Source organism: Culex pipiens, chromosome 2 (genome assembly GCF_016801865.2).
Source record: "Culex pipiens pallens isolate TS chromosome 2, TS_CPP_V2, whole genome shotgun sequence".
Taxonomy (NCBI): domain Eukaryota; kingdom Metazoa; phylum Arthropoda; class Insecta; order Diptera; family Culicidae; genus Culex; species Culex pipiens.
In genome coordinates, this window is record NC_068938.1 from 198,565,077 (window position 1) to 198,585,941 (window position 20,865).

The 20,865-nt window shown below is 49.5% G+C and overlaps 4 protein-coding genes across 4 annotated transcripts; 1 reads left to right on the forward strand and 3 right to left on the reverse strand.

Annotated features, from left to right (window-relative positions):
* Positions 1-6,659: 6,659 nt before the first annotated feature.
* On the reverse strand, positions 6,660-12,158 carry LOC120412724 (uncharacterized). Its single transcript, XM_039573310.1, has one exon. The coding sequence runs from the start codon at positions 12,156-12,158 to the stop codon at positions 6,660-6,662; it is 5,499 nt and encodes a 1,832-aa protein (XP_039429244.1).
* A 620-nt stretch (positions 12,159-12,778) lies between these two features.
* Positions 12,779-13,921, reverse strand: LOC120412737 (guanine nucleotide-binding protein subunit beta-like protein). Its single transcript, XM_039573329.2, has one exon. It carries the CDS (start codon positions 13,519-13,521, stop codon positions 13,234-13,236), a length of 288 nt encoding a protein of 95 aa, XP_039429263.1. The 5' UTR covers positions 13,522-13,921; the 3' UTR covers positions 12,779-13,233.
* A 995-nt stretch (positions 13,922-14,916) lies between these two features.
* Positions 14,917-16,877, reverse strand: LOC120412736 (SET and MYND domain-containing protein 4-like). The gene has a single exon (XM_039573328.2). The coding sequence runs from the start codon at positions 16,697-16,699 to the stop codon at positions 15,017-15,019; it is 1,683 nt and encodes a 560-aa protein (XP_039429262.1). The 5' UTR covers positions 16,700-16,877; the 3' UTR covers positions 14,917-15,016.
* Positions 16,878-17,760: 883 nt separating this feature from the next.
* LOC120412735 (SET and MYND domain-containing protein 4-like) lies at positions 17,761-19,712 on the forward strand. Its single transcript, XM_039573327.2, has 2 exons — positions 17,761-18,163; positions 18,213-19,712. Exons 1-2 carry the CDS (start codon positions 17,832-17,834, stop codon positions 19,609-19,611), a joined length of 1,731 nt encoding a protein of 576 aa, XP_039429261.1. The 5' UTR covers positions 17,761-17,831; the 3' UTR covers positions 19,612-19,712.
* Positions 19,713-20,865: the final 1,153 nt, after the last annotated feature.

Below are 20,865 nucleotides of genomic sequence, written 5' to 3' on the forward strand. Positions count from 1 at the left end.
TAATGAATCAAAAAATATCAAAAAGATATGAGAATGTTGATGAAAATTATTTAAATAAATTGTGTTTTTTAAGTAACTATATAAACGTTTTAAAAATTATAAGATACTTTTAGCCTGAATACAAAAAAAAATGAATCCAGATTTTTAGCGAACAGTGGCGTTCCGAATAAAGCACGTCCGAAATGTCAAAATCGCGCAGTGGTACCAACATTAAAAAAAAGTGTGTAATTTCAAGACAGCCACACTTTTTTTTCTAAGATGTTTTCGTAAATACCTATGTTTAAAAGTTTTTGTTGACTTTTGCCTTAACATTGAACTCTAAATTACTTTTTCAAAACAACCAATACGCCATGGCTTTCTTATTGACATGGAGCCTTTTGAAAAAAAAAGTATAAAATCTATTTTTTTTTTTGTTTTGAAAATTCTATTCCATATGGATTTCAAATTTATAAGTAACAAAACTGTTTAACTGAATTCAATCATAAGCTAAAGCTAAATTCAATTCAATCATAAGCTAAGCTAAATTTGATTATTTGAATGCGACTGAAAATTACAAACGTTTAAATCAAAATAATGTTGTTTCAATTCGATACAATAATATTGAAATCCATAACTGCATCATAAGGCCGAATCTCAAAACGCAAAATCTTGAAATGCCGAAAATTAAAAGGACGTGTTTTGTTTTTGCTCAAAATAAAGTGAAACAGAGGGCAAATCAATAACATTAATAATATTAAATTTCATTTTCAGGCAAAACAATAGAATAATGAAACAATAGAATGATTTAAAAATTCTTATTTGAAAAAATCCAAAATTTTGATATTCTAGAATTTTAAATTTAAATAATTTAAAATTCAAAATATAAATATTTAAATTCGAAAATTGAAAAAAATGTAATCAAAATTAAAAAAAATAGAAATCAAAAATTTAAAAATATTAGAAATTCAAAAGCTTTCAAGGCTAGAAATTTGAAACAAAAATCAAAATTCAAAATTCTAGTTCAAAGTTTTAAAATCCGCAGTAACAGTTCAATAGGGCGTATCTGCTTTTGGAAACAAGCGGTTTATCCCTGTCTTACTTGACGTGAACTGTCACTTGAGCAGAAGGGATAGACTGCTTGTTTACAAACGCAGAATCGCCCTGTTGAAATGTTACTACGGAAATCTAAAAATTAATCATTTTAGGAATTCAGAAATTCCAAAATTCTTAAATGCTGTATGTAATTTATAAATTCAAAAATTAAACCATAAAAATGTCCAAAACTTGGGTACCTAACCTAAAATATGATCGTCGTCGTTGTCGATATTATCGGCGACCAGAGGAAAGCAGAAGTCGGAAGTGAGAATGAAAACGCGAGAATGTACAGTTAAGACTAACTAACATTTATTGCTCGTAAAAACGCGTCTGATTGTGGTGATCGCTAAACTGGTTGTGAGGACGATCGACGAGTCGTCAAAGAAGGAGAGCTCGTCGTCGTCGTCGTCGTGGTTGCCAGAAGGGCCTAGAATGTGCGCAGACTTGATGTGGACAGCACAGATTTCCACACTCCTCCTCGATGGACAGCAGCAACGTCTACGCCAGCAGCTCGAGCGTTCCGCAGAACTGCCCAAGCTTCAACGGTCCCTGGGGCTTGGTGAAGAGATCGGCTACCATCCGGTCCGTCGGTCGCAATCTGCTTCGTGACGCACAATTGCTGACGGCCTGCCCACGAGATTGCTCCTCCTCCAAAGGTGAAAACAAAGCCGGACGTTGAGCGTCTGTTTCCTGGGTCGCCGGCCCAGTCTGCTTCCGAGTGCCCAACAAGTGCTTCCCCAGGCTCGCCACCCAGTCGAAGATAGTACTCCCTCGTCGCTTTTAGATACCGGAGCACACGTTTTGCCGCGGTCCAGTCGGCTTCATTGGGCGCGCTGAACTTGCGCCCAAGAATTGCCGCACCGACCGCAATGTCCGGTCTAGCAGTACAGGCGATGTACATCAGTCCACCTACCAAGCTCCGGTACTTCGTCTGGTCTCCAAAGAGCGTACTCGGTTCTTCGGCTTTGAGGCACCCGGGGTCCATGGGTGACTTCGTGGTTTTCGCTTGCTCCATCCCAAACCTCGTGAGCAATTTGTCAATGTGGTTCTTCACCCGCACCTTGTAGCACCCGTCGTCGCGTTTCACCTCCATGCCCAGGAAGTGCTTGGCACTCCCCAAGTTGGTCAGCTCGAACTTTCTCTGTAGACACCGGAAGATCCGGTCGATGTCAGCCTCCCGCGTCGAGCCAACGAGCAAGTCGTCGACGTAAACAAGCAGCAACGCAGTTGGTCCGCCTTGCTGCATCCGGTACAGACATGGATCTGCGTCCGCGGCCTTGAACCCCAGCTTCGTCAGCACTTCGTTGAGTTTCCGGTTCCAGCACCGAGCGGATTGGCGCAAACCGTAAATGCTGCGCCGAAGTCTGCACACGAGCTCCTCCTTTCCCAGCGCTGTACGGCCGGGCAGTGCCACCAACTCCAGCATCGCCTTCCGCCACTCGGGTTTCTTCATGGCTTCCTTGTAGTTCTCCGGATCTTCGAACGCACACGATGCCACGCCGACCTCGTACTCGTCCAGATGTTTCGGCAGTTGGCTGTACCGCTTCGGTCGACCACCGCCGGCGGTTGGTGCCGGGTAATCCTCGGGATCTTCTTCAGGAACTGCGTCTTGAAGATCACTCACTGTTTCGTCCCCTTCATTTTCTTCTTCAGGCACTTCTTCCAGCTTTTCCCCACACGGCAGCAGCTCGATCTCCTCCTCAGCAGCGGGCGTTTCCGCGGCTGGTCGTTCCGCGGCAGGCGGTCCCGTCACTGTTTCTCCGACGGCAGGCGGCCCCACGGCTGGTAACTCCACTTGAGAACTCCTGTTGCTCAACTCGATGAACTTGGCGTCGCACTTTCTCAATTCTTTGCTGTCGAATCCGTTACCTCCGTCCAAACGTTTGACCTGCATCTTCCGGCCGGTCCGGTTCTCCGTCCACCGCACCTTGATCCTGTCCACGGCCTCTGATGTGCATCGACTGACGTCGTCGATCAGGTGCATGACGTAACGCTTGACAGTTTGTGTTGACATTTGTATCGGGCCGCACAAGTCTGTACGCACGATGTCCAAAATCTGCGTCGATTTTCTTTCAGTCACTGGCGGGAAGGGGGCTCTTGTAGATTTCCCCTCCAGACAACACTCGCAAACGGATCGAATTCCACAGTCACGCACTTTCATCCCAGTGGCCAGCTGTTCTTTGTTGATACGTTCGGCAGCTGCCCAGTCACGGTGGCCCAGCCGCCGGTGCCATAGGTGTTGGCAACTCTCCGTGTGCTGCCCTGCGGACACCACCATCGATGCTTCTGCCAGGCACAGGAAGTACAGCCCGCCGCGACGATCTCCGGTTGCCTCCACACGCCCGCTGGGATCCGAAATCTGGCAGCCGACGTCGTCGAAGAACACTTTGAGGCCGTTGTGCGCCAGCTTGGACACGGATATCAAGTTCGTTGACAAGCCGGGCACAAACTTAACCTCTTTCACCTCTATTTTCACCACATCTTCTTCGCCGTCTAGGCCAAACAACACAACACTGCCTTCACCTAGAATTTGCGTCTTCTTCCCGTCGGCGAGCGTGATCCAGCCGCCGGCAAACTCTCGGAGCGAGGTGAAAATCGACCGATCGTTCGTCATGTGTGCACTCGCGCCGCTATCGATCACCCAGCCAGCCCTTTCGTCACCGGCCGTGAACGCGACCGCTTTTGCGTCACTGTGAGCCGCCTTGGCTCTGCCGTTTTCTTCTTTCTTCGCTGGCGTGTCACTCTTCCTTCTGCCCAATCGACAATTGCGCATCAAATGTCCGGGCTTCTTGCACTGGTAGCACACTTTTTCACTTTTCTGCTCGGCCGACCGCATGGCCTTTTCCACTTTCAGCTTACCGCCGCCATCGCGCTCCTGCCGACGATGGTACTCGTCCGACAGCTTGGACTTGACCGTGTCCAGCGTCAGGTCCTTGTCCGACTGCAGGTCCAGCGCCGCTACCAGGTGGTCAAACGATGACGGCAGACTGCGGAGCAGCATGCACACCCGGACATCGCTGGCCAGGTCCATGCCGGCCTCTTGCAAACGATCGAACAAATCGTCCAACTCCAACACGTGCTGTTCGAGGTCACCGCGTTCGGTGAGGTTCGTCGAACATAACCTCTTCAAAAGGCTTACTCGAAACGACCGAGTCGTTTTCAGGTGGTACGCTTTCAGCTTGTCGTACACTTCCTTCGCGTGGGTGCTGCCCTTCACGATCGGGAACTGGTTGTCCTCAATTAACAGCAGGATCGTTGACCGCGCCTTCCGGTCCTGTGCGACCCACTCCGGCTTCCGGGCGTCCCCGACCGGGATGGCGTCCGTCACGACGGACCACATGTCTTCGCGGGAAAGCAGCGCTTCGATCCGGATGTTCCAGGTTTGCCAGTTCCGGCCATTCAGCTTCTGGATGGCGAACTTTTCCGCCATTTTGTTCACTTCCGGTACGGAACACAAAGGCACAGACAAACAATAGTCTCTTAAAAACTTCTTCCACTGCGGGAACAAAGAAAACCACGCGGTTTTTCTTTTTAACAACCGAACCTTCTATTCCGACTCTGCTGGGCCCATAACCTATCGGCGCCCAGAGGAAAGCAGAAGTCGGAAGTGAGAATGAAAACGCGAGAATGTACAGTTAAGACTAACTAACATTTATTGCTCGTAAAAACGCGTCTGATTGTGGTGATCGCTAAACTGGTTGTGAGGACGATCGACGAGTCGTCAAAGAAGGAGAGCTCGTCGTCGTCGTCGTCGTGGTTGCCAGAAGGGCCTAGAATGTGCGCAGACTTGATGTGGACAGCGCAGATTTCCACAGATATGACTCTTGAACTGCTTCAAAATTGTCTGAACTTCTGTAATCTACACATAATTTTGAATTAGGTTTTACGCCGACTCGATTTGGAGGTTAGAATGGAGTGCACTGTTTACATGGACTTAGCACAGTTCGATGCGCTCGTCGATTTTGTTCGGGGAAATTCGTCGACAATCGACGAAGACCATGTAAACAGTGCACACGAGCTGTCAAATGACGTCACGGTGTAAAACCTAATGCCGTAAGTGAAAAGGACGCGGGGTCCTGCGGGTCATAACAAATAAATTCAATTTTCTAACAAAAAAAAATAAAAATAAAAACATAGATTTAGAATGCCAAAAAATTACAAAAAAGTCGCAAAAATTTCAAATTCATAAATTTGGTAATTTAAAATATAAATATCCAAAAAATTAAAATTCAATAAATGCTTAAATTTAAAAAATCCAGCAATTAAAATATTTAAAAAATCGAAGATTTAAAAAAAATATAATATGAAAAATAAAATATAACTGAAATTCCAAAAATCAGAAGGCTGGAAATCTGAAAAAAAATAGAAAATTCAGCTGTTTAAATTTTTAAATTTAGAAGTTCTAAAATTTTTCATAAATACAATAGTTTACATACAAACTTAGAAATTCTTAAATTGAGTTTTTCTCAAAATTTCGATCACTAACCTAAAATATGACTCCAAAAATGCTTCAAAGGTTCAAGGTTACAGTCCAGACCACGAGGTGGTCACTCCAAATATATTGCATTTATTTCATAAGTTGATCCGTATGTGCATCCATATTCACGTGCATACACCATTCCTCTATGAATTTGATTTCAGTGTTTTTCACATGACAGGAAAACGCGCGCACTGCTGATTGTTTACAAACAAAAAAAAATCAATCTGTCTCTACACGGAGGATCGGCATTACACGAAATCGAGTTCGATTTATGTATTATATTACATTTCCCGGCCGGGAGATTCGCTGGCGTTCTGTTATCATCTGGCAATTTCCAGAGGCAGCAGCTTCGTCGTAGTAAATCCGATTTTTCCATTGTTTTGTGTTGAATTTAGTGCGTGTTCCGGACTCGGTAAGGCACCAGCAAGCGAGATGGCGGCAACCCTGGAGGACAAGTCGATCGAGCTGCTGTACGTGGACCCGCAGGAGACGGAGGACGACGGGGTGGTGGTGGTGCTGGATTCATAGCGGAATGGCAAGCGCACCGTCATTAAGACATCTACACGGCTGACGTACTTTTTGCCCGTAATTGGATTGGTTGATCCAGAGAAGCTCAAGCCGGGCGATTTGGTGGGCGTGAACAGGACTCGTACCTCATCCTGGAGACACTTCCGGCTGAGTACGACGCGCGCGTCAAGTTGATGGAGGTGGACGAACGGCCCACCGAGCAGTACTCGGACTGTTTGTTCTGGAACTTGCTCCCAGTGAACCGTGGCAGGCGGAGTTTCCGACGGCCAAACCCGAACCGCGAATTCCGGACCGACTTTGGGTTTCGGATAGGCAAAAAAAGAGGAAAGACTCGAAACAGGTGACGTGTTGTCTCTAAGTCTTTATTCCGACTGACCTTCTAACCAAATTCAACTTCTCCCGTACCCTCTGTCCCACACCCGTTTGTATGTGTTCGTGAATCCAATAAGAAAAACGTAAACCCAAAAATAGGTTCGCCCTACTCAAATTTAGTTAACTTTAAACAACAAATTGTGTTCTTAATCCAAAATATTTACTTCTCAACTCTAAACATCCCGGGGGCCGTTGAAAGCGCCTTTCAACCCGCTGTCTCTGGAACCGCCTGGACACCTTCATCGTCGTTCTCAGCTGCATCTGGATCCGCCTGCTCGTCTCCTTCCTCGTTCTCGGCTGCCTCTGGAACCGCCTTGTCCTCGACATCGTCGGCCGGTTGGTCGATCGGTAGAACCCGAACTTCGGTGACGGCGCGCTTGTACTCTCCATGAGCCGTTCGCACCAGAACTACTCGCACCAGTCCATCTGCGCCAGGAAACGTTTTGGTGACTCTTCCGACGTTCCACAGAAACGGTGGCAGGTCTATGGACTTGAGCAACACCAGGGCTCCCTCTTGCACGTTCTTGGTTGCGGTTCTCCACTTGGACCGCTGGTGGAGTTGGCTGATGTAATCCCTGGACCAAACCTTCCAAAAATCCTGGACGGAGCGTCGCGTTTCCTGCAGACGAGTGATTCGGTTGAGCGGGGCACTTGTGTAATCGGGTTCTGGGATCGAGAACATGGGTTCCCCGATCAGGAAGTGCCCAGGAGTCAGGATAGCCAGGTCGTCCGGATGGTCTGTGAGAGGCGTGAGTGGGCGGGAGTTCAGGATGCTCTCGATGTGAACTACGGCGGTAGTCAACTCGTCCACGGTGCAGGACCTCCCACCAAAAATGCGCCGAAAGTGGTGCTTGAAGGATTTCACTCCGGCTTCCCACAAGCCGCCGAAGTGTGGGGATCTCGGCGGGATGAATCGGAAGGTGATCCCGCTGTCCAGGCAGTAGTTCTCCCACTCGGCCGTACGAAACTGCTCAAGGTAGCGTTTACGGAGCTCCTTCAACTCGCGATCTGCACCGACGAAAGCAGTCGCGTTGTCGCACCGGAGTTCGATCAGACGGCCGCGGCGTCCGACGAAGCGCTTGATCCCGTTTATGCACGCGGTTGTCGTCAAGTCGGGGACGACCTCGAGGTGGACCGCTTTCACCGACAGGCACACGAAAACCGCAACGTACATTTTCACGTTTGCACCTCTCCCATACAACGGACGCACGAGAAACGGCCCGCAGTAGTCCAGTCCAGAGTTGGCAAACACTCGAGTAGGCGTGGTCCGAACTGCCGGAAGTGGTGCCATTTGTTGCTGAGGAACTGGCGGGCGGCACCGGAAACAGGTGATACAGCTTTTCACCTCGCGACGTACCAAGTCGCGTCCTCGTAGCGGCCAAAATCTTTGTCGAATCGTTGCAAGCAGAGCGGATGGTCCAGAGTGTGCCGTCTGCAAGTGTAAAGATCTGGCGATTAATGTACTCAACTTGTGCTTGGCCGGCAACAGCATCGGGTATTTTGAGTCGTAGGCAACATCACGATTCGACAGACGGCTGTGGATGCGCAAAATTCCTTGGGGGTCGAGGAACAGGTTCAAGTTCTTCAGTGGAGATTTCGGCTCACGTGGCACCGACGAGGTCCCTTGGTTTCCGTGCTTCTCGTACTCCTGGATCTCCTTCGGGAACGAGGTTCTCTGTGCGGCCCGCACAAGAAGCTTCAGCGCCCCGTCCACTTCGGTCGGCTTCAACTTGCCCGACAGCCGCTCTTCTTCTGGTCGCCGAGCATTCTGGCAAAACCGGTTGCACCAGGCCACGAGTTTCAGCAGCTTGCCAAGTTCCGATTGCCGCTCAAAAATGGACTCGTCCGGTCCGGTGGCCACCAATGCTACGCTTTGTCGTCGCTCCAGGTCCATTTCTGCAAGGGCTGCCAGGCTGAGGGTCGGCATTACTGGGGGCCACGGCTCGTTGAGGTTGGTGAAGAACGAACAGCCGTACCACCACAGCGGTTGATCCAAAAGCTGGCTGGGGCGCAAACCCCTCGAGATGAGGTCCGCTGGGTTCATCTCCGTGGGCACGTGCCGCCACGTATCGTCCTTGGTGAGCCGCTGTATCTCCGCAATCCGATTCGACACGAACACCTTCCAGGTTACAGGTGGGCTCCGCAGCCAGTGCAGAACGACCGTCGAATCACTCCAAAAGGTCACTGGTCCGACGAAGTCAGTAGTTTCCAGCAGTAGATTGACCAGCTCCGCTCCAAGTAGGGCAGCGCACAGCTCCAGGCGGGGAACGGTTTGACCGCAGACCGGTGCAACACGGGACTTCGAGATCAAAAGCCGGCTCTGCATTTTTCCCTTTTCGTCCGGCCCCACAACGTAGACCGAGCAACCGTACCCTTTGGTTGAGGCGTCACACACACAGTGAAGCTTGTAGTTTCGAGTAGTGTTTCCGATGACGCGTCTTGGCACTTCCACTTGTTGCAGCATAGGAATTTCGCGGCGGAAGTCCTTCCACCACCGATCGTCTTCTGGAGAGAGTGGGTCGTCCCACCCCTTGTTGGTGGCCCAAAGGTGTTGCACGAAGATTTTCACGCTCATCAGCACTGGGCCCATCCACCCAGCAGGATCGAAGAGTTGAGCCATTTCCGACACCACGATGCGCTTTGTTGTTACTGCCAGCTCGGGGAAAGTGGGAATCTTGAAGCGAAAACAGTCGGCACGCGGGTCCCACAGCAACCCAAGTGCCTTGGCGAAATCCGGCTCGCCGATCTCCTTGGTGGGGCTGCTTTCCCAGAGGTCTTGTGGGATGCGCTGCAGGATGTCGGGATGCGATGCACTCCACTTCCTCAAAGAGAACCCGGCCAGCTTGAACAGCTCTCGCACCTGATGGCAAGCTTCGTCTGCATCCTCGAGAGTATCCGCCCCCGCCAGTACGTCATCGACGTAAAACCGCTTTCCCACGATCTGCGCTCCGATTGGGTATCGATGGCCTTCGTCCTCAGCGAGCTGGTTCAGCACACGGGCTGCGTGAAACGGAGAACTGGCCAAACCGTAGGTCACCGTCTTTAGTTGGTAAATCTGCAGGGTTTCGGTCGGGTTCTTGCGCCAGATGATTTGTTGCCACTTTCTGTCCTCCGGGTGAACCCACACTTGTCTGAACATCTTCTCAGCGTCAGCTGTGAAGGCGAATTTTGGCAGCCGAAAGTTCAGGATAGTCGACAGCAGCGGTGGTTGCACCGTTGGCCCAGTGTGCAGAATGCTGTTCAGCGAGAACCTTCCAGACCCTTTGGCGCTGCCATCGAACACCACGCGCGTTTTGGTGGTGCTGCTTCCAGGACGTTGGATGGCATGGTGGGGGAGGAAGAACTGCGGGCCCGCGACGCGTGAACACTTCTCCATATGCCCTAGCCGCTCGTAGTCATCCATAAAACGCTGATACTCCTCCTTGAGGTGCTCATCAGCCGACAGTCGTTTTTCCATGGCCAAAAATCGCCGCTCCGCCGTGGCGTACGAGTTTGGGATTAGCGAAACCAGTTCTTCTCGCAGTGGGAGCCGCACCATGTACCGCCCGTCGTTGCTCCTTGAGACGGTACGCTTGAAGTGGTCCTCGACCAGCTGTTGTTCCGGTGTCAGCACCTTGCCGACGTCGAAATTCTCGACCTCCCACAGGCGTTCAAGTTTGGCGTTGAGATCCTCTTCTGTGGCGAGGTGGCATACCAGCGGGGCTGTCGACAACGAGGAACACTTGCCGGAAATCACGTAACCGAGTTGCGTCTTCTGCAGGAGTGGGAGGTCGTCAGCGAGAAGAATCTGGTTACTTTCGAGCAGGTCGAAGAACAGTTCAGCGCCAATTATCAGATCAACCCCCTGGCGAATGTTAAATTGGGGATCAGCGAGAGGCAAATTAGGGGGGATCGACCAACGAGAGACGTCGACGTGTCGACTCGGCAAGCACACGGTGAGCTTGGGTAGCACCAAACAGGTGAGTTCACGTTCATATTTGGCGAAACGAGATGCAAAAGCCAACTGCACACTGTAGTGCACGTTCACGGTGGCTTGGCCAATTCCGCAGATCGGCAGATTGATTCGTGTGCGTTTCAATCCCAACTTCTGGCACAGCGATTCCGACACAAAGTTTGACTGGGAGCCGCTGTCGAGTAGAGCTCTTGCCTGCTGGTAACGGCCATGTACGTCCAGGACGCGGATGACAGCAGTTGCGAGAAACACGGTGGTGTCTGCAGGCTTGCTCGCTTGGGCGGAAAACGGCGGGGCGACTTGCGGGGCAATTTGGAGTGGTTCAGAACCGATGCGATCGGTTAACACCGGCGACGGGGAGACGACCGAATTCGAAAACGACGCGAGTGTCTGCGACGAGGTACGCGACTGCACCGACGGTGGTGCTAACGAGACCGCGCGCGAATTTGTGGCCTGCGTGGCAACAGGCGGCGAACATACGGCAGTGCATGCCTGCGAAGTGGCTGGATCGTCCTCTGCTGCTGCTGGTTTCAGTGGAGGCAGGTGCAGCAGCGTGTGATGTTTCTTCGCACAGGTTCTGCAGCTGCCACGCTTGCACTCCTTCGCCATATGTCCTCCCTTCAAGCAGTTAATGCAAAGGCGCTTCTCCTTTGCCAACTCGAGCCGCTGCTTTGGTGACAGTTGAAGGAACGCCTCGCACTCGGTCAGCTGGTGAGCCTGCTTGCACTGCACACATTTGGGCACGTGTTCGGAAGCAACATGGGAGGAGGATTGCTTGCCCTTCGTTGGTTTGCTCTGGCTACTGGGGGATTCGAGATTGGGTTTGCACAACCGGAGCAAACGAGAACGTTTGTGAATGAAATCGAGGAGTTCTTGGTAGGTGGGGGCCACTTTGTCCTTGCACTCCGATTCCCACTCCATGCGGGATTTTTCATCCAACAAGCTGCTTAATCGTTCGACTAGCAGAGAGTTCCAGTGGGCGTCCGCAGACTCGAGCTTGTCCAAAATTCCCACGTGGCGATTAAACTCGTCTGCAAGGTCCGAGAGGTTAGCTGCTGATTCCTTCCGAAGAGAAGGGATTCGAAACATGGCCGACAGGTGTTGTTTTACGAGATAGGTTTTGTTCTCGTAACGATCCCACAAAATGTTCCACGCTATTTCGTAGTTGTCAGCGTTGAGTTCCAGTCCCGCGATGTGCCGCGAAGCATGACCCTTGCACGAGCTGCGCAGATAGTGCAGTTTTTGTATAGCGGTCAACTGCATGTTCGCATGGATTAGGGACTTGAATATATCGCGGAACTCGGTCCATTCTTCGTACTCCCCGAAGAAATCCGGCAGCTTAATCTCCGGCAGCTTGACAGAGATCTGGTTCCCAGCAGCATGGTGGGCGAGCGGGGCAGGCGCGGGAACGACGACAGCGGGCTCCGGGATCTTGTCCGCGAGGGCCGCCTTTAGCACGAAGTATTGGTCGTGGAACTGTTGACGCTGCTGCGAATAGTCATCCTCAGCACCTTCGATAACCTCAATCTCGTCTTGCACGTCTTCGAACCGTTCCCAAAGTTCATCCAAGCGCTGAATCCGCAGCGGAATTTGGGTTACTTGATCATCTCGGAAATTGGTTAGAAAGTCCTGGATCAAGTTAGCAGAGCCCAAAATGTTACTGCGCTTCCTCAACAGGGTTCGGTGCTGCAGACCGCCGGACTGCGCCGCCGCCTTTGGCGTGGCCTTCTTTCGACTGCCTCTTCCGGCCATCGGCTTCTCTCCAAACACGTGCTTCGCCTAACCTCCAAACTGCTACCCTGCTACGCCTTCGACTCCAAACTGCTACGGCTTCGACTGGAAGTTCTCGAAAGTTGGTTGAATCCTGCGGCGGACGATCGAGCTGCTGGCCACGACGAGAAAACCGGTGTCCAATTGGTCACCGCGACAAATCCAGCGAGAAAATGTGGCCACAACTCCGAACTCGTACCACGTGCAACCAGGATTCCGACGACGTGGAGTTTCAACTCCCGGGTTTCGGCACCAATTTGTTTGTTCTGGAACTTGCTCCCAGTGAACCGTGGCAGGCGGAGTTTCCGACGGCCAAACCCGAACCGCGAATTCCGGACCGACTTTGGGTTTCGGATAGGCAAAAAAAAGAGGAAAGACTCGAAACAGGTGACGTGTTGTCTCTAAGTCTTTATTCCGACTGACCTTCTAACCAAATTCAACTTCTCCCGTACCCTCTGTCCCACACCCGTTTGTATGTGTTCGTGAATCCAATAAGAAAAACGTAAACCCAAAAATAGGTTCGCCCTACTCAAATTTAGTTAACTTTAAACAACAAATTGTGTTCTTAATCCAAAATATTTACTTCTCAACTCTAAACACGGACATTGGCAGGCTGGACCGTCGTGCTGTCGATGCCGCGCAAGAACAAGTTCAAGAACCTGGGAATTCATCCGCCGAAGGGAGTGCTGCACGCTGTTGACTCGTACGTGTGTGACGTAAACAAAGTCGACCTTCCTGAAGCTGGCCGGGCCACAGCTGGTGCAGATGTCCACCGGAGACGGTGCCAAGCTCGTCCGGGACGCGTTCGAACTGGCCAAGGAAAAGGCGCCGGCGATTACTTCCTGCACGCGTCTACGCTGCAGACGCATCTAGCTGTTGCATATGCATGTTTTAAACTTATTTGACCTTATTTGGTCTCCTCACTCCTTATCTTGGATTTCGACGAGAGACGAACATTGAAGTCGCCTTGGATTTTATTAGTTTTTGTGGTTTAAGCTTTATTTTTTGTATTGTTAAATATGAACATCCTACAAATAAATATGACAACCTTGCCTCTTTAGCATTTTTCCGGAGCTGCGGTCGACCCGACAGCGGCCAACCCCCACAGCCGGAAGGTCTTGTCCCAGGAATCGGACATGGCGTTGTTGCCGTCTAAAGTCAGACGCTTCTGCGGGATGTCGTAGTTGGCGTCGTCCCGGGTTAGCTTCCACAAGACCTGGGAAATGTCGTTCGAAAAGGACAGGACAATGTCCGTGTACTTGGAGTCGTTCGCGATCTGAGTGAGACAGCCGGAATGGCCAACCAACTGGCCGCAAGGCTGCATCTCGGTCAAGATCTCGGTCATTCTTGATTAAATACTTCACTTGAGCAAGTGTCAAAGTTAAAAGTTTGCGGCGGGATGCGTGGCTTTCTATTCCATGTTTCGAAGGAAAAAAAATGTATAGCCTTTAGTCTTGCTTGGGGGGTTCGTTTGCACACAGCACCGAATTTCTCAGCTCCCGGCTCCAGTCCTTGCTAAATTCCGGATTACTTTTTGCGCCATCCGGATCTTTTTCAAAAACGCAGACCGAAACAAATTAAGTGACAGTTCATGCCAATGACGTTTACAAACGTCACAGCCCACACTGATCAAAAATTTCTTTTAAATTCTCACCCCGCTTCTCGTGCATCACGTGCATCCATATTTACCACGTATTTACCATTATTTACTGGAGTTGCTCCAAATGCCATACGGATCAAGCATGTGCCCAACCCCGTGGTCCAGACTCGATTATCTGTAGGCCTCGGAGAAATTTCACTTCGGATAATCAAAACTTCGGATAATCCCAATCCTCAAAAAATATTTTGTTTTCGTTGTCTTATTTTTGATTGTTGAGCTTGAAAATTGCCTAAAACATGATCTGAAGTTATTAAGAATTTTAAATTCCAACATGGCGGCCAAAATGGCGGTTTTTAAATACTGAGAACATGTATTAGGTATGCTAAAAGGCAATCCTTAACTCGAATTTGACTAAAATAGGGACGCAGAACGCTAATTTGATGATAAAAGTAAGGCCGTTGCAAATATTTTTCAAAATTTAATGCAAACTCTCGATTAAATTTTCGAAAGGTCCTATCTGCATAGGAAACCCATGAAGGATAGGTTGTTTTGAAAATTTAATCTAGAACTAATGATTGGAAAGCAACTGGGCGCGTGTACAATGCATTTTAAAACACTTTTTTCATCCAAATGTTGAAACCTAGGCTTGTAATGTCAGTTTTTATATATATTTTTTTTAAGAATTTAAGAATTGAGGAATTTAAGAACTAAAGGATTTAAAAATTTAAGGATTAAGGTATTTAAAAAAAATGTCAATAAATTTAAAAATGAAAGTATTGTTAAATTTTTCGGCCTTTGAATGCAAATATTTCCAAATTAATAGTCAGGACCCGGTGCCTGCAATCCCCGTTACAGTTTATATGGAATTCCAATAAGAATGTTACAGAAAAATCAGGCTTCGGGTCCAGACTGTTAAACACTTGTTTTATTCTATCGTTGAAAATTCCAGGTTTTCTTAAATTTTTCAGAAATCGACTTGTAAGTACCTTTATCTAAATGTTTTTATTTTTTATCATTTCTTTTGATAAGGTTATCAGACCTGTCCGGAATTATATAACATGGTTTTCTTTCAAAACCATCCAACTAGAGATCCAACATTACATCCAACCAACCCAAAAATTAGAACCAAAGTTTGTTCCAAGTGAGGTTTATTTTGAAGGCATCAACCAATTCAATCCATTTTGACAACACTTCAGTAAATTATAACAAATGATCATGATCCCGAAATTTTCTCTCAAATTCAATGCTCAGCACGCATCTCCTGCACTTTAGCCCGCAGCAAAACCAAGTTCTCCGCGTACACGGAAATCGTCAGATAGTAACTGTACCAGTCCAGCCACTGTCCGACAATTTTGTTCGGATGCAGCTCGGAAAATCGCCGGATAAACTGCTGCAGCATGTTCAACTTGTTGGCGTTGCTGGTGTCCTCGCCGCAAACCATGTCCTGCATCATCCGGACGTTCTTGACGGCTGCCGCGGGAAAGGGCCGCTTCTTCAGCAGGCGCCACGCTTTCCCCGCCGGTCCCCGGTCACAGACCACGCACTCGCACGGAAAGTGCAGGGTTGGTACTGGGGATCGCTCCGGGTCCCACCAGGGCGGCGAGTAGTAGCAGAAGATGGGTTCGCCTTTGCGCACGGGTCGGATGAGGGCGATTTTGTAGCGGCCCGAGTGGAGGATTCCGACGGCGTTCGGGTCGCACGAGTGGTTGCAGATGCTGTTTACGGGGGAGAGGAAGCCGACCACGTGGTCTTCGTCGCCGGTTATGGACACTGAAACTAGTGAGATGGACATCCGGTGGTATTTGAGCAGCGAGGTGAAGAAGAACCATTTGAACGGTTCAGTGTTGACGAGCGAGCTGAGGGCGGGGTTTGTGAGGAGTAGGACGTAGTACACGCAAGCGCCGAACATGTTGACGATTTCGAGTTCCGGATCGAGGTACGGTTTGGTGTTGTGATAGGCTTTGAACACATCCAAACGGTTGAGATTGTTGAAGTCTTGGGCTAGGGGATTGGCCACGGTGGTGACCTCTGGCACACAATAGTCCATCATGGCCTGAAGGTTGTCCTCGAATTGGGTTAAGCCGTAGAAGAACATTCTGGCGTGGACCATTTTCGAGATTTGCGACACGACGTACAGCTTGGTCGCCACGGCGCACTCGAATCGATGGTAGAGCTTCCAGCTCAGCTCGAGACATTCCTCGCTGCAGTACATGAAGAAGGGGCACTTTGGGCAGGGGATCAAGATGTTGGCAAAGTCTCCCCCGCATTGGTTGCAGTTCTGGTAGATCAGGTGGTAATCAACGTCACAGAGTTCGCACTTTTCATCGCAGATGATGTCTCCCGGGTTGAAGTCCCTTTCGGCGACCAATCCCCGGCCAAACTTTGCGTCATGACTCATGGCGATCCCTCTGGCGAGGAAGGGAATCTTGGGGTTCGTGTCCACGTTGATGCCCATCCGGGGACATGGAACCGTACCCTTCGAGTTCCCTCTGACAATCTGCTGCTTGCACTCGGCCTCCCGTTCCAGCAGCTTCGGCATCAACTCCTCCGGATAGTTATGCTTCTTGTCCAGATCGATGCTGTACAGGGCAAACTCGTACTCGCCCTGCTTGAGCTGAACGGCCGATCGATTGGCGTACGCCATCCCCAGCTGGTCCGTGTCCGGCTCCGCAAAGGCCAAACTCTTGTTGTAGCACTCCAACGCTTGCTCGTATTTACCCTCCGCGTACAGGCCATTGCCCGCGTTCCGATACTCGACGGCCCTCTCGTTGGACTTGCCCACTTCCGGAATGCGCTGCAGGCGACCCTTCTCCTCGACGATCATCAGCGTCACCAGGGGGCCACCCTTTTCCAGAAAGTCCGGGAACCGGTCCCGAATCCGCTTCAGATGGCGGAGCGTCTTCTGGATGCTTGGATGCTCCATGGTTGCGGGGGTTGAGCTGATGGTCCGCGCACAGATTGATTTTAGCGGGAAAATGTTGTTTACCTCAAACTGTTATACTCGGTCACTCACGCGTCTCGGTGTGCGTGAGAATAAAGTTGGGTTTTTTCACCAACTTTATTCTCACTCACACAGTCACACATTACGAAGCGACATATAGATGGTGCTGGCATCGGAGTCGCAAAAGTGCACGGCTAATCTGGATGGGGTATTGTATGGGTTAAAAATCAATATCCCAACAAAAAGTGGTCTAACTCAACTTTTATTACACCCTTACCAAAAATTATGATTTTTGAGTTCAAATCAGGGGGATGCTAAAGGCCGCCATATTGGATGGTTGAGATCAATAACGCGCGCAAACTACGCACAGTGAAAACAAAAATATTTTTTATTAATAATTTTATTTTTGTTAAAAGAATTACTGTAGTAAAAGTCAAAATACACATTAGATAAGTTAAACGTTTCATGTGATAAAAGTACAACTTTAAATGAGGTCATCGGCCCGATGTGTGCTTAATAATCCCAACTTTAGTAGTTTATTTTGCAAATAAATTGATAAAAATCACATCAAAAACATACACTTACTTTTAAATGTACATTGCGGTAAAATTTTGCATTAAACAGTAATTACTTTATTTCCATTTTATGCCTGCAGTTTTTGTATTTTTTTTACAGTGCGCAGTTGCTTTGTTTTGGTTCCGTAACGAACAGCTGTTCTTTTGTGCTGGAGCCGAAGTTGACATTTCCCTTTTGTTCTGGTGCCGAAGTTGACAGCTGGTGTTGGCTGCGGGCGAGCTGCCTGTAGTGATAGATATAGATGTCGCCCCCCTGGTTCAAATCCCACTTTTTCATACGATTTTTTGAGTTCAGGTACTACATACAATCATTAAAAATGGTTATAAAGGTTTAACTAAAAAAATTGTATGAAAAGTAGAACATTGAACTCAGAAAATCATGATTTTTGGTTAGGGTGTATGTTTAATGAGCGTGCAACTGTCAAAAAGTGAGTACTTTCAAAATAGGGGACTTTTTGGCGGGAAAGTGTGCGCGGCAGTCGTGTTTCAGTTCCGCGTAGATTGGAATTCAAGAAAGTGATCCACGAATCTCCACAAACATGGCCATGGAGGCGGAAATCGACGAGTTCGTGCGGAACATGGAGGCCGGCAAGGAGGGCCCGTACGATGGCATCAAGTGGCTGTTTCCGCCGGAACTGGAGGCGCGCCGGGCGGACCTTACCGAGTACCGGGACGTGATCGACGCCCGCTTCGGCTCGCTGGTGTACATCTCCGAGCTGGTCAAGAAGTCGAAGACGGCGGCCGAGTGCCGCCAGGCCGGTAACCAGCGGTTCACGGTGAAGCGTTGGCACAGCGCGCTGCTCAACTACAACGAGGGCCTGTGCTTTGCGGAACCCGGCTCGGAGGAGCTGGGGCTGGCGTACGCGAATCGGTGAGGGGGTGGTGTGCGTGGGTTGGTTGAGGTTGCGTTAACGGTGCAGGTCGGCCGTTTACTTCGAGCAGGGGGACTATGAGTTGGCGCTGCATAACATCGACTTGGCCAAGAGGCACAACTATCCGGAACGGTTGATGGCGAAGCTGTTGGATCGGGAGGCGGAGTGTAAGCGCAAGATTGAAAATGGCCAGTCGAAGGGCATCGTTCCGGCGCTTCGGATGGGCATCAACGTGGAGGTTAACCCGAAGATTCCTTTCTTGGCCAAAGGAATCGGAATGAAGCAATATCCGGGGCTGGGTCGAGGTTTGATCGCGTTGAAGGACTTCCAGCCGGGGGACGTGATCTTGGACGAGAAGCCAGAGTTGTGCGCGGTCAGCTTCAACAACAATTTCAGCTATCACTACTGCTTCCACTGCGGTTCCGAGTTCCAGACCAGTCTGATTCCGTGTCCCAAGTGTACCAACCATATGTACTGCAGCGAGAGTTGCCTGGAAACGGACTGGAAGCAGGCCCACCGATTCGAGTGTGCCGTGGCCATGAAGCTGTTCAACATTTCGCTCACAAGCGTGTCCTACGGACGGTTGATCGGCCGACTGTTCTTCTACGGGCTGACCGCATTCGGCGACAACGTACAACAAATGATGACCTGGTGCGAGCAGAACTACGACACCGGTTCCGACCCACTGCAGATCGACTTCAGCACCGAACGCGACCCCCTCAAGATCTTCAAAGCGCTTCACAGCACCAAAGTGAAGCCCAACGCGCAGTTCGAGCACGACTTCAAGCTCATCACCGCCTGTTACTACCAAATCTACCTGAAGAGTCCACAAGTGCAAGCCATTTTCCGCAAACGCGCCCACCGCAACTTTATGCTCCGCTGTCTCCATCACTACGCCCTCGTGACCTGGACGCTGCAATCCGACACGCCCCGCCCACCCGGAGTCAGCACCATCTCTCCCATCACCAGCCTCCTGAACCACTCGTGCGACCCAAACGCCCTAACCGTGATCCATTCCGGCCGCATCGTAACCGTCATCCTGCGGCCCGTTCGCGAAGGCGCCCAGATCTTCACCTCGTACGGGCGCCGCTGGTGGGATCCCAAACTGGCCGACTACGAACTGAGCTCGTTCGCCTGCCAGTGCGTCGTGTGCGGAAATCACCCGCCCGGACAAAAGTGGCGTGCCGCACTTCAGCGGGCGGACGTCCCCAAGCCAATCCTGCTGGAAGTGTCCCAGATTGCGAAACTGGTGGAACGCCCGGGTCTAGTCGATGCGGCCAAGATGGACGCCATGAAGCAGTTCATCAAGCGGCACACCCGCGCCTATCCGCTGCCGGCGCTCGGGGAGATTGTGCGGCTGTACGCGGTATTTCTCGAGGATGCAATTCAGTCGGAGAACGAGACTCGTGAGCGACTCTCCGTGCGGGCGGAACTGTTGGGCGATTGAAGGGTAGGGTTGCCACAAGCTTGGCATAGTGCTACTTTTTCTTGACTCTTGGCGTTGTTTTTCATTATTAATATTTGCTGACGAACAGAATTCTTGCTTTAATTCAAATAAAAGAAATAAAGAAGTACATAATATCCCAATTGAGAAAAACATGACAGAAAACCACACGACGAGCATGGTACCACGGACAACAGCGAATGCTTTTCAAATCTATCAAGGAGGTATAAAACTATGGCAAACAAACTGTGTGCAGCCGACGCAACGCTGCCAACCTGACGGCAGCGAAACGGACGAAAGCGAAGAAGCGCGCAACGGCAAGCATGAAAAGCGCGCGCTGTCAGATTTTTGACACTCGCCTTGCGGACCGCGTACAGTTCAGACGTTCCTTTGGAACTTTGCTTAAATATAGTTTTAGTTCGTAATTTCAGTAAAGTTTGCCGTGTTTTTCTTTCCTGACATCGTTCCTTCCCAACAAATTTACAGTCCACTAATTCCGCCGTCATAATTCCACCGCCGACCGAGTTGCGGCGCAAACAAGACAAAATTATGCAAACTGCCGTTTCTGCAAACAAATGTTGGCGAACGAACAACGCAGACAAACTGTCAAAATTAGCGAATTTGTTTGTTTGCTTGCCGTAGTCTAATACTTCCTTCAGTCAACAATTTAATGGTCAATGGTGCACCCGAAGTCGAGCAGTTTTTGACAGTTCGCTCCATAAAAAATACATTGTTGAAAAAAGCAAAAACTGCTCGAATGGAAGTGCTCCATTTCACTGAAAACCCAACCATGGTAGTTGCTATAATTGGATTGATCAAATGCTCATCTCAGAGAATTTGAATTGGGTCCTAAAATGAAGCTTAGATTGCTGATATTATTGTTTACAGCGATAAAGCTTATTTTTCTGAGTACAATGACCCTTTGTACGACCACAAAGAGTTTAAAATGTATTTTTAAATCAATTTTGAAAAATGAACCTCGCGGTCCTTCTTGGCAGAAAAGCTCCTACTTGACAGCTCGTTCCAAGGGGACCATAGTTAATGCATCGAAAAAATGTTGTCTTAAAAAAAAAAATTGCGTTAACATGAAAAAATTGATCACAAATGGTTTTAATAAAAAATGACATAGGGCTTTAGTACCCAATTCACCACAGCGGAAAATGTAAAGGAATGGAAGGTATTTTTTCAAAAGGTCGTAACCTTGCTTGAAACGCCCAAGGTTACATCTTATTGTAAAATTACCTTAGAATTTTTCAT

Bases quoted from the DNA above. Each gene is read 5' to 3' on its own strand.
- LOC120412724 (XM_039573310.1), bottom strand. From the start codon at position 12,158: ATGGCCGGAAGAGGCAGTCGAAAGAAGGCCACGCCAAAGGCGGCGGCG.
- LOC120412735 (XM_039573327.2), top strand. From the start codon at position 17,832: ATGGCCATGGAGGCGGAAATCGACGAGTTCGTGCGGAACATGGAGGCC. The intron at 18,164-18,212 runs GTGAGGGGGTGG...TTAACGGTGCAG, and splicing joins GGGCTGGCGTACGCGAATCG to GTCGGCCGTTTACTTCGAGC.
- LOC120412736 (XM_039573328.2), bottom strand. From the start codon at position 16,699: ATGGAGCATCCAAGCATCCAGAAGACGCTCCGCCATCTGAAGCGGATT.
- LOC120412737 (XM_039573329.2), bottom strand. From the start codon at position 13,521: ATGACCGAGATCTTGACCGAGATGCAGCCTTGCGGCCAGTTGGTTGGC.